The following is a 12,626-nucleotide window of genomic DNA, read 5'->3' as shown; positions in this document are numbered from 1 at the left end:
TGAAAAGCAGCGGGTCCTGGACCTTGCTTGCTCCCTTCCCCCCTTCACCTCCGTCATTTGCGCCAGACTGGACCCACTTAGTTCAGCTGGCTTGCCTGAAAAGCAGTGGGTTCAACACCCTGCTTGCTCCCTTCTCCTCTGTGGCTCTTAGCTCTGCCCTGGGTCTACTCCTTGAATCCTGCCAGGGGCCCTCTCTGAGACTTGCTTCCTCACGTGTGCAACCACCCATGTGAAGGGCTTGGCTGCCTGCATATGCAAGGGAGTCTCTCTCTCTCTCTCTCTCTCTCTCTCTCTCTCTCTGTAAAGTCAATGCTAGCGGTGCCTTCCGCCACAAGAACAGCTAACATGAACGTTGCTATGATATGGAACATGCTTGCTTTTCCTTGCCCACTACAGACTCTAGCAGCCAGAGACACTGGGCAGTGACTTCCGGCCACTAGTAGGAAGTCCCGCCCTGTCGTAGCTGCTGCAGATCTGACCTGCAGCACCTGTGCCCCACAACCCCAACCCACCAGCCATACCATCATGTCACTGTTGCCATCTTTCTTATTCTGGTCCTAGCCAAAAGTTTCTTTGCTAATACAAAAATGTGCTTTTTTCTGCCCACACAACCTGCCAAAGTTACTTAAGACTCTTTCCTATCCTGTCTTAATAGATTTTTACTACTACTATTAAATTTTATTCAGTTACAACCAATCCTTATGGCTCTCAATCTTGTCAGAAGTCTGCTAATAGTATATTTAAGTTTATGGCTGACAGAATTCCCAAAGCCTCTAACAGTTGACCCAAGATTGTTACAGAAGACTCGGACACCTAGAAGATACAGCCTGGATTGTATGTAAACAAATGCAGTAGGCTAAACTGGATGCTCTGAGTCAAATGACTTAGCTAAGTCAAACCAAGGTAAGTCATTTCTCATGTCACACATATCCATTCCACAGAAAAAGCCCTGTGTCTTCCGCGCTTGGAAGCCAAACTGACTTCAACCAAGAGACTATGGAGACCTCAGGAACTGTGGACTCTGTCATTTTTTAAAATAATATCTAACTGGTAGATTATTGTTTACTCTTTCTCAGACTTCTGACTACATTGACAGCTAAGCTTTCACAGACATTATCTGTTACCTCATTACCTAAACTCAGTTGCCATCACTTAAATGCTTCATATTTTCTCTTCTTGCATATGCCACTGTCCTAATATTATCTGAGTTCCTATAAACTTGCCCAACTCTAATAAAACATTCCACTATGCAATCCAGCAAATGTTCATCTTAAAGACTGCTTGTGTTGTTAACTCATGCTGTATCTCTTTTGTAAACTTATAAGCTACAGGAAACCCACTCAGATCTACCTCTCATGGACCAAATAGATGACATCCAGATAAGTATATCTGCCTAAAGTTCCCACTTACTACCTATTCCAAAGGGTGGGATCCCTCTGGGTTTCAAATGTACATCTTAGAAAAAATGTACTTTCTCCCAAATGTAATCGTATTCCCTACATCTTGTCAAGTCCAGGTGCATCCAGAACAGCTCCAGAGAAGCAACCTCCAGATGCTCCATCTCCTGTCACACACACAGCTGCTTCTACTGGACCTGTTCCTTCTGACCTATCCTCAGATGGCTCCACAGACCCTGGACAGCAGGAAACAGCCAACTCTCCTAAGACCGGACAAACATCCCCCATACCCATTCTTCTAGGTTCTCCCTAGAGACACGTCGCCCCCAGTGCCAGCAGGAAGTAGCCAGATATCACAACGACCCTATTCCTGCTTCGCTGTCACCTCTTATTTTTCTTTTTTAATTAAACCAAAACAGGGGAATGTTAGTATTCTGTCTAAACTCCACCTCCACAGTTATCTGGCAACAGCCAGGTAGGCCTGCCCACTATAAAAGGGGCTGCTTGTCCCCTCCTCTCTCTCTTTCTCTCTCTTGCTCTCTTGCCTCTAGCTTCTCTCTGTCCCCTCGTCCCCCCTTCCCTTCCCCCTCTCTCCACGTGGTCATGGCTGGCCTCTACTTCTCTTCTTCCTCTCTCTTTTTCCTCTCTCCTCTCCTCTCTTCTTCCATCTTCTTCCTCTACTTCTCTCCCCCACCTTTGCCCTATCTCCTGAATAACACGCCCCCCCCCCGAACCGTTTGGTCTGGTGTTGTCTGTTCTAAGCTGCTCAAGGACATCTAACACCACTTGAGGGACCCAAAGAGCTACCCCTCTTGTTAGTGGAGGGGGTAAGATTTGTTAATACTATGTCTGCTGGTTTCTTTTTTTCTTTTTTCTTTCTTTCTTTTTTTTACTTCCTTGCAAGTGAGTTTCTCAACATCTGGTCCTACTGGATGTTCAGAGTATCTGACCCCTAGAGCCCACTGACCCAGTATATCTGGCTGTGAGAGCTGGTTCCCAGTCATCTACTGGTGGTAAAATTCATAATTTCTATGTTGCTAGTGGTAATGGTTGTCAAGTGCCTGTTGGCTCTGGTGCAAAAAGAGGTAGAAGTATCATGAAGACAGAAAGCTGACAGAACTGACGGGAGTCCCTGGGGTGACAGGTTGTGAGTCACTCTCCTGGGATCCAGAGCTACTGATAGCGACTGCCTGGGAGCTGGGAGTCAAGGTCACTCCAGAAACACTGTTGACAGTGCAGCAAAATAATGCTCCCACTCAGGGCCCTAGTACAGCGGTCACATATGGAGTCCATCACATAATGGAGAGCACATTACTAGGCAGGCCTTGGAGGGGGGACATGTTTGGGGCAATAGCGATGATGCCCTCACTTCTTTGATTTGTGATGAGCCATGGGTCTGCCCCTGGTATGATCTTCATTTTCTCAGACCCATTCTGCTGAACTTGGGCAAAATGCTATCACCTGCTGCCCGTCATCAGTCAGGAACTGTGGGGTGACTGTGGGGTGATTCTATCCTGAATATTAAGCATCATTCTGGGTAGACCTGCCAGAGCTTGCTACTTCTCTACAGCGGAGGTAGCAGCCACAACACAGACTGTGGTTCTGAGAAGGCTCACTGCCGCCACTGCTGGTGGGACTGTTGCTACCCTGTTTCTTTGGGACAGGAGTAGCCTCAGAGGAGGAAGAGATGATCTGCCAATCATTGGCACCCTGTGAAAGCTGAGGGGCCATGAGTTCAAGTTCACCTGTGCCTCTGACTGGCTCAGACCCTGGAAGTTGTTTTTCTTACCGGGTGACTCAATTCTGTTGAAAGTTGCTGCCAGCAGAGCCAAAGATGGCTAGGATTCCTGCCATCTGTCTCTTCCATCGCTGCCGCTTGAGTCTAAGAAAAGGGGCCACTATTGCTCCCAACAACTTCTTTGGTTTTCACAACCGCTGTCATTTCTTTGGTGGAATAACCTTGGCTGAAGAGTGCAAGTTAGTCCAGAGTGAGTAGTGCTTGACAAGGCAAGCCGACCAGGACTCAATTTGGGAGGGGTCATGAGAAGCAAGTGGCATGTCCAGGTAATTCATTAATCCTTCCTTCCTTCCTTCCTTCCTTCCTTCCTTCCTTCCTTCCTTCCTTCCTTCCCTCCTTCCACAAAGGCAGGAATGAGCTAGAAGCTGTACCCTGGTAATTATTTCCCACCTGTAATGTCTCGAAAGGTGTAAAAAGATTCCCAGACAAACTGCCATATTCATTCTTGGTAAAACTTTCAGTAGGCTAGTCACAGGGGAGCTCACTCCAGCGTATTGACCAAAGAGATCTATAGAAACTCTAGCTAATAGCACAGGCGGACTGAGCACATAATCCAAACATCAGGAGTGAAGAGACGTGACCATTGTCTGCACTTCAACTCAGCAATGCACTGGAGGTTCTAGGCAACACAGACAAAACTCCAAGTACCCCATATGGAGGACCCAACTGTTTCAGGGCTAATTCTCCCTGCTCTAATGTTCAACACAATCCCAGCTGTAATTCTACAAGATTTTAAAATTAAAATTGAGAGCTGAAAGAAAGTACACTGCTCTTATAGAGGACCCAAGTTCAGTTTCCAGCACCCATGTCAGGCAGGCCACAAGTGCCTATAACTCCATCTCCCAAGGGTTCCACAACCTCTGATCTCTGTGCATGAAACTGCACACAGACACAGACGTGTAATGAAGATAAAAATCTTAAAATAGATTAAAATAGAAATTGACAAGCTGATTCTTAAGTTTATATGATATTAGGTTGCAAATAGTTTTGAATGGGGCAAGGACTAGAGACCTTAAGCTATCTGGATCCAGAAGGAAGAGTGCTTCTCTCTCTCTCTCTCTCTCTCTCTCTCTCTCTCTCTCTCTCTCTCTCTCTCTCTCTCTCGTGTGTGTGTGTGTGTGTGTGTGCATATGTAACATGCTATCAGGAATCAACTGGCCAGAGGCCAGAGCAAAGACTGACTGGTCCAGGACCCCCACCATGGATGGAGAAAAGAGCTGCCAATGGAGAAGGAAGGATACAGACACTGGGGTCATAAAATGATGTCACCTGAACCCTTTCTCCCACGATTCTCTGTGGAGAATCTTCCTTCTCCCACTGATGTTCTAAGTCTCTGCAGCTTCCAGACTGTTTCCCATTCCTGAGGAGAGGAACCTCAATAGGGGATGGGCAGGAACAGCTCCTAGTGGGCTGGGGTCTGGGCAGGCCTCTCTTGGGGTGCTATGAGCAGAGAAATCAAGGACACCTCCTTGCCGGGATCTCAATTGTGAAGCCCGGAGATCAGGATCTTTCTTCCTTGTTGGAGAGTATCAAGTGCCTTCTCCACCTCTGGAATGTTCCAGATTCTTACAGTTGTGTCTGGAGCTTTAAAACAGCTACTTTCTGGGCTGCTGCTTCCCAGTGGCCTCTGGCAGGCCATGTCCCTCCCTCAGTCTCAGTCTCTGTGTGTGCAAGGAGCAGGCTCCATGGTTAGGAGACAGACTTGAGTTTAAAAAAACAAACAAAAAACCCAAAACAAGAAGACCAAGAATGAGAACAGAGTTCCCCCTGAGGGAGGGGAGGTCTGGTGTAGATGAGATGCTATGTGGCCTGACTGGCTCTGGTGGAGAAATTCTGGTCCTCACCCTTCACAGCGCAGGGAGCACATTCCCTGGGGGGGGGGGGGTTAGAAGCTAGACTCCAGGTCTGGTTCTCAGCCTCCCATTAATACCACTGGTTAGCGCCCACTCTTGGAGTTCTTTATCTCTGACCTCACTTGAGCCTGGATGGAATTCCTCTCTGGGACTTCTAGGTACCACCCAGGTGGGTGTCCCAACTCCATCTGTCCACTCTGTCTCTCCCCTTCCCACTGCACTCCTTGCTGGAACCATGGTGGTGTCTCAGGGGACAGTGTTTAGACCTCAGTCTGATTTTTTATCACAGCAGCGTCTTCGGGAATCGTTCCTTCTGTGGCTGGGGACATGCTTTGTCAGGACCCATTTCAACCGTTTCTCAAGTCAGATGTGGGGAGGAAGCTCACACCCCCTCGTAAAAGGCTTTGCATAACCTGGCCTGTGCCTGGAAGATACCCCCAACAGCTCCTTGGAATACAAACTCATCCTCTTGTCCCATTAGTGTCTCTGTGGGGTATTTATGACAGCCCCCTCACTCCAGAACCATATACCTCTAGGCTTCATGCTTCTCAGCCTGGATCCTGACCAGGATCCAGTCCCAAGTCCCCAGAGTGTCCTTAACTCCTCTGATTTCTCTAGTCCTGAGAGCCATAGCCCACCATATGACCCCAGGAAGGTACCTGCCCATACATCTGTATCCAGTGAAGAGGCAGGGTGCTGTGAGGGACATTATCCCCCAACAGGTGTCAAAGGTCCTCATCCTGGCCTGACACATCCTTGGGTCTGAGGACAATGCTGCTCAGCCAATCATTGGGCTAAATACTCCCTCACAGCCTTTTTTTAAAAATGTATTTTGTTTGATGTACACAGCCAGGCAGAAAAACCAAAGGTACAACGAAGTGGCCCACATTTGTGAGGTTAGTGTCCTGTAGCCCAGAGCTCCCTGCTAGGGGCACTGGTTTTCTGGGGGTGGGGGTGGGGGATGGACCTGATCTATTTAGCAGATCCCAGTATGACAGATATTTGTTGGCTAATTCCAGGAGTAAGGGACCCAGTGTGCCCTCAAATCTAAGGGCTCTTCCCAGGAGGGGACATAGCACAGTTGCAGGAAGATGAGAGACCAGGTGGAACAAAATGCAGATGTCAGGAGGTGCTGTTGTCCTGGTGCCAGGAGCCTGGCTGTAGGTCATAGACCTCGTGGTAGCTTTGAAGAAAACGGCCTCTCTGCAGTGCCCCTGGCTGGTGAGAGAGGGAAGCTGGAGCAGGGTGCCTCAGCCCAGGGAGAACGCCAAGCAGGGTGGGTCCTCTGTGGGTGTTCCTTGCAGCACTTGGCTTTGTGACCAATGATGTCAGTTGTAAGGGGCACAGGTGCGAGTGTTCCCAGAAGCCAAGCTCAATCTCTTACGGCTTCTCTGTCCTTGGGCAGTAGGGCCAGCTAGTCCCCGACACGTCACCAGGTCCTTGCTCCTTGTAGAACCCAGACTGATGGCCAGTCTGAATGTGTCCCTCTGTTTCTTTTTTGCTACCTGTGCCATCTGTGAGATGGCTAGAAGGGCATCTAAAGCCCTGCTCCCAGCAGGTACCTATGCCAGTTTTGTCCGGGAGGCGGTGGGCACAGCCCAGTTGGCAGCCTGTTGCCTGGAGATGCGAGTGTTGGTGGAGCTTGGCCCCTGGGCTGGGGGCTTCGGGCCTGACCTGTTGCTGACCCTGGTCTTTCTGCTTTTCCTGGTGCATGGGGTCACCTTCGATGGGGCCTCTGCCAACCCCACCGTGGCCTTGCAGGAGTTCCTCATGGTGGAGGCATCTCTGCCCAATACTCTGCTGAAACTGTCGGCCCAGGTGCTGGGTGCACAGGCTGCCTGTGCCCTGACCCAGCGCTGCTGGGCCTGGGAGCTCAGCGAACTTCACCTTCTGCAGAGCCTCATGGCTGTACACTGCAGCTCCACCCTGCGTACATCCGTGTTGCAGGGCATGCTGGTGGAGGGTGCCTGCACCTTCTTCTTCCACCTGAGCCTCCTCCACCTGCAGCACAGCCTTCTTGTCTACAGGGTGCCTGCTCTGGCCCTGCTGGTCACTGTCATGGCCTACACAGGTAAGCTTGCTCCCCTTTCTGCTAGACCTAGCAGGACCCCCAACACCTAGGATCATCCTGTCTAGGGATGCCTCCCTCAAGGTGGGGCCCTGGGCCAAGGGGCCCATAAGTCCTTGGAGGCTGGGATAGCCACTTCTTGGGCCCCCCACAGGAGGAGAGGGGCTGGAAGGCTAGACTTGGGGTTGTGTAGAGAGGATCCCTGTACCATATATCTGTCCCCAATTTCCAGCAGTTGGAGCAGCTAAGCATTTTAAAACTCGGTCCTGGCCATGCTCTGGAAGTCCCCAAGCCCTCCAACACCCCATAAAAGGTGGCAAGACTTATGGATTCTTTCTTCCTGGGTCCTTCCACCTTCTTCACTCAGTCCTGAAACAGCAGCAGCCTCTCATGCCTGTGATTTCTGCCTTCGACAGGCTGGCATCTTGACTGGGCTCTTTTAGGGGATGCCTTGGGCCCAGCTCAGGCTAACTCAAGGTCCATGCTCTGCTTTTGCTTTCCAGGTCTCATTAGCCCAGGGACCCACCTTGAGGAAGGCATCCCTAGACAGGGTGATCCAGGACAGGGAGCACTGTAGGCTCTCAGCTAGCTGCTCCTCAGAGCCACAGGCTCTGTAGATATTGCATTATGCAAGAGCAAAGGTCTCCCAAGGCTTGTTCCAGGAGGCCAAGAGCCCAGAAAGCAGAAACGGCACAAGCCGATGCTGAGCCAACCCAGCACAAGACTTGGTGACCCGTACTAGCAAGACCGTGGGAAGGAGCTCCAGCACCCTGCTGTGACGGGATAAACTGAGGCCAGCTGTACAGAGAGCACAGGAGGGTGATGATTCCCAGCAGACTGAACAAGAGCCGCTGGATCCTATCGTACCGGGATCCTGTCGTTCCCAACTCGCACAGCAGAGCTGCCTGTGCCAGGCACCCAGGTCTAGGTCTACACACTACTTGCTTTCCCTGAGGCCCAGGCTTTCTTCTGCCTGCCCAGTACCATCACCCAGCTCCCTGGCACGGCTTGAAAGACAGAAGCAGGCTCAGCTGCTCCTCTCACCACACTTCTCTTCCATGGCTACTTAGCCGTTGACTCCTCTGCATGCAGTTCTCCCAAGGCCTGCATGTGACATCTCTGTCACTGTCACTGGTTTTAGCTCCCTGCCCCTCCCCCATCTCAGTCTTGCCCCTTACCCTCCTCTCTGTGTGTCTTCATTTCCCTCCTCCCCCACTTTCCTGCCCATATCTTCTGCCGCTTCTCCTACATCCTTCTCCTTCTGGACCACCTCCTAGGAGGCAGAGGTGAAATACTGATGCAGGAGTCTCAGGGTGATGTGTGGAGCAGTGAGACCCTGCTTCCAGCTCCTCTCCTGTGACCTTTGGCCCTCGGAGGATCCAGCTTTGTGTTCTTGTGGCCATCAGCCACAACAGGGAGGGCAGCTGTCCCAAAGTCCCCAGTGCCAAAATCCTAGTCCTGTCTCTAGCACTGTGGTCTCAGGGGTGGTTCTTTCCCTGGCCTGTCCGTCCAGGCTGCTTCAGGCAGAGCTAGCCCATGAGAATTCCATGCTTCTGTCCACAGCCGGGCCCTACACATCTGCCTTCTTCAATCCTGCCCTGGCTGCCTCTGTCACATTCCACTGTGCTGGGAACACCTTGCTGGAGTATGCCCATGTGTACTGCCTGGGTCCTGTGGCAGGTAAGCAGTGGGAACAAGGCTGGCCTGGGTCGTGTCCACAGGCAGAGTGCAGACACAGACACCCAAGAGATTGCTGGTTACAGATTCACAATATGGCTGTCTTTCCTAACACCCTGGGGTCTTGGTGGGATGGGGTGGGGCAACAAGGGTTTTGGACCTGTTCTCTCAATCTCTGCAGGGTGGGTAGTTGGAGGAAGTGATTAAGTTAGGCGTGTCTCCACTTGTACTGTCACAGAGGAGGGGGTTAGTGTTAGGTGGAGAGTGGAGTATGGAGACTTGGGCCCTTCAAGGGCTCTTCATGAGAAGAAGGGACAGGTTGCAGTAGGTTCCCTTGTATCCAGGATTCCCTTCCCAGTACGTCTTCACATACCCAGTTAAAGCTGTCTTGCTGAGTGCTGGTACCATGGAGACTCTGTGACACACAGGTCATTCTTGGGTGATCCCATACCCTTCCGGGCTACAGACCTGGGTGGCTCAGGGCCTGCAGCTCCTAGCAGGTCTTCCCTGTGACTCCTTGAAGCACAGAGGGAACCCCCTACAGTCACCCAAGGTTTGAAAGAAAAATAGCAGTAAAGTCCCTGGGCCAGAGTAAGCCAGAGAAAGCCACCAGATGTCTCTAGCTACAGGATCTGGGCAATTCGTGGGGGGGGGGGGGGAGGGCATTTGTGACCTAGGTAGAGGCCACTCCTTTCTGGCACTGGGCCCAGGCACTAGATTTCCGCCACTGACCATGACTTTACCAGATGGCTGAGGCCCACTGGGACCTTGGAAGCTTTCCGCTCCTTCCAGGGCTGCGCTTGGCAGGAACCAGGACAGAGCTGTGACCTGATGGGAATGGAGAGGGAAGTCCCAGCTTTCCCCACCCACACAAGCTTGGGGTGACAACTGAGATGCTCTCACAATCTGTAACCAGGGTTCTTGGAATGTGAGAGGAAAGATAAAGCCCTCTCTCTGCACCATATGCCCTACCACCATGGGCCACTCTTCTGTGGATTGCTTCTTATTTATCCCCTTGTCCCCAAGTACAGACTGCAGGGCTCCTCTGTGGTTTTACAGCTTTAACTGATTTATGCGTAGGTGTATGTGCATGTGTGTACATGTGTTCACATACGTGAGTATGTACGTAGGTGTACATGCATGTAGAAGCAGGAGGTCAACCCTGGGTGTCTTCCTCAGGCACTACCCATCTTCGTTGTTGTTGTTGTTGAAGAGAGAGCTCTGAGATTAGGTTGGCTGGCCAGCAAGCCCCAGAGAACCTCTTGTCTCTTCCTCCCAAGTTCTGGGATTACAAATAGGTGCCATGGTGCATTGATTTTTGGGGGGTAGGGGTAGCTTGGAGACAGGGTCTCTCCTAATAGCCCTGGCTGTCCTAGAACTCTTTATATAGATGAGGCTGGGCCTGAAACCTCAGAGGTCTGCCTGCTTCTGTCTCCTGAGTGCTGGGATTGAAACATCACTCTGGTTTGTCAGACTTTTTACATATAGGTGCTAGAGATCAAACTCAGGTCCTCGCACTTGTGAGACAAGTACCTCATGGGCGGAGCCATCTCTTCAACCCTAATATTTCAGTTTTTGGCGTAACTTTGGGTAGGCTGCCCCCATCCTCACCCCTCATGATGTGGGGTTTACTTCTGACCTCGGCAGCCTGCATTTGTGACCCTCCTGCCTGGTGTAACAGAATGACAGACAGGCGTGATCCACCATGCCTGGCTCCAGTAACCGTGGTCATCTGAAAGTCGCCAACACAAAAACAGTTAGAAATCACTCAACGTTGAGGAGCTAATGGAGGCCAAGCGCGGCCCTGGAAGGAGCGGAAAGCTTCCAAGATTCTCGGGAACCTCAGCCATCTGGTAAAGTCATGGTCAGTGGGCGGAAGGCAGTTAGAAATCAGCGTTGAGAAGTGTTAAAAAAATGCTTTTGTCGTTCTTGTGTGAGGAGCTGAGATCAAATCACGGGGTGGGGGAGGGGTGAGAAAGAATCGTCATTAAGAACGAGGCTGTTGTGAAGCAGCGCCCTCTGCTGGGGAAGAACTGCAAGCTACTGTATTTTGGTCTTGCTGCTTGGGAGCCCCTCTGCCTCAGACAGCCTGCATTTGTGACCCTCCTGCCTGATGTAACAGAATGACAGACAGGCATTTGTGACCCTCCTGCCTGGTGTAACAGAATGACAGACAGGCGTGATCCACCATGCCTGGCTCCAGTAACCGTGGTCATCTTGGGAGCCCCTAAGCAGGGGCCCTTGGCCTCTGGACCCAGAATACCACCACATCTGCTTCACATCTGCTGGTGACCAAGGCCAGCAGTAGAGTGAGGGCAAGTCAGGCTATGGCCACAGGAGCCTTTCTCTGGAGCAAAGTGGCTGCTGGGAACTGGAGCGGGTCACATGAGGGGGTTCCATGTAGGGAGCACTACAGCATGTGCTTAAACCATAAACAGAAAATTCAGATCTCTCCTTCCCTGGGTGCCTTATTGCTCTGAGGACCTGGAGGCCAGGTATGGACTTAGAATATCAGAGGAAAAAAATGGAGATTGAGCCAGCACCCCTCTCCTTGGTCCTTCCCAACCCACGTCTCACCCTGATTGTCTCATCTTAGTCAGGGTTTTCATTCCTGTGATGAAACACCACGACCAAAGCAACTTGGGAGGAAAGGGTTATTTGGCTCATACCCCCACATCAAAGGAAGTCAGGACAGGAACCTGGAGATAGGAGCTGAGGCAGAGGGATGCTGCTTACTAGCTTGTTCTTCATCACTAGCTCAGCCTGCTTTCTTATAGACCCCAGGACCACCAGCCCAGGGATGACATCATTTACAATGGGCTGGGCCCTCCCCCATTAATCAGTAATTAAGAAAATGCTCTATAGCCAGATTTTATGAAGATATTTTTTAGATTGAGGGTCCCTCCTCTAGTTATCCAGCACACACCCCCAACCTCTAGTCACTGAAAACAGCTCCTCCCACAATCCCACAGGCTGAAGCCATCTGAAGGAGAGACTGCAGTATAGAACTGAAAATGGCGTGGGACATTTCTGTGGGGCACCCTGAGTCCTGGGACCCCAGAGGGTAGTCTAGAAACATACTAACCTCCCATGGATGCTCCCTGGGCTCTAGGCAGCTTGTTCCTAACGCTAAGGGGTAAGACCAGGGAAGGGGTGTGGCCAGAAAGAGCCAGACCAGAGCTCAAGTAGGAGCCTGCAGGGAGGGCCTGAGCAGCAGCTTCTGTTCACCTGCTCTACGACCTGACCCCATCTCTTGCAGGGATGATCCTGGCTGTCCTACTCCATCAGGGCCACCTTCCCCGCCTTTTCCAGAGAAATCTATTCTACCGGCAGAAAAGCAAATACCGAACTCCCAGGGGGAAGCTGTCCCCAGGTTCTGTGGATACCAAGATTCACAAAGGGGAGTAGTGGCAGTGGCAAAGGGCAGTAGCCACTGGGGTCCAGATGAGCTGCCTTGCTCACCGGAGCTTCAGTCTCCTCCTAAGACTTCTGGTCTCCCCTCCACAAAAACATTTGCCAATAAACTATGGTTAAGACCTGCCTGTCTCCCTTGCCTGAAGGAAGCTTCTGGAAGGACAGGTGTGGGTAAGTCCTTTCCTACCTCATATTTACAGAGCGATAGTAAAAAGCAAGGTCACGAAGACTGCAAAATGCCAATGCCTAGGTTGTGATAACCTGGGCCTGGATACCTGGTACATGCCTGGGCCCACAGAAATGCCTAAGGCTTTCTGGGATCCCCAAGGATAGCAATGGAACCTGAGGTGGATGAAGTTTCCTTCCCTTATGGCTATTTATCCCCTAAAGCCAGGCCAAACCTTATCCCAGGAGTACCT

At 51.2% G+C, this 12,626-nt stretch overlaps 1 protein-coding gene and 1 pseudogene across 1 annotated transcript; one reads left to right on the top strand and one right to left on the bottom strand.

The window, feature by feature from the left end:
* Nucleotides 1-2,286: 2,286 nt before the first annotated feature.
* Nucleotides 2,287-5,757, bottom strand: LOC114610734 (annotated as a pseudogene).
* Nucleotides 5,758-6,449: 692 nt separating this feature from the next.
* On the top strand, nucleotides 6,450-12,331 carry LOC114610810 (aquaporin-12). The gene is made up of 3 exons (XM_028755432.1): nucleotides 6,450-7,119; nucleotides 8,680-8,796; nucleotides 12,053-12,331. Exons 1-3 carry the CDS (start codon nucleotides 6,513-6,515, stop codon nucleotides 12,199-12,201), a joined length of 873 nt encoding a protein of 290 aa, XP_028611265.1. The 5' UTR covers nucleotides 6,450-6,512; the 3' UTR covers nucleotides 12,202-12,331.
* The last annotated feature ends 295 nt before the right edge of the window (nucleotides 12,332-12,626 follow it).

This window comes from Grammomys surdaster, unplaced genomic scaffold, assembly GCF_004785775.1.
Source record: "Grammomys surdaster isolate TR1022 unplaced genomic scaffold, NIH_TR_1.0 126059, whole genome shotgun sequence".
NCBI classification, from domain to species: domain Eukaryota; kingdom Metazoa; phylum Chordata; class Mammalia; order Rodentia; family Muridae; genus Grammomys; species Grammomys surdaster.
The sequence above is the reverse complement of the archived record's forward strand: the minus strand, read 5'-3'. Positions and strand labels throughout refer to the sequence as shown.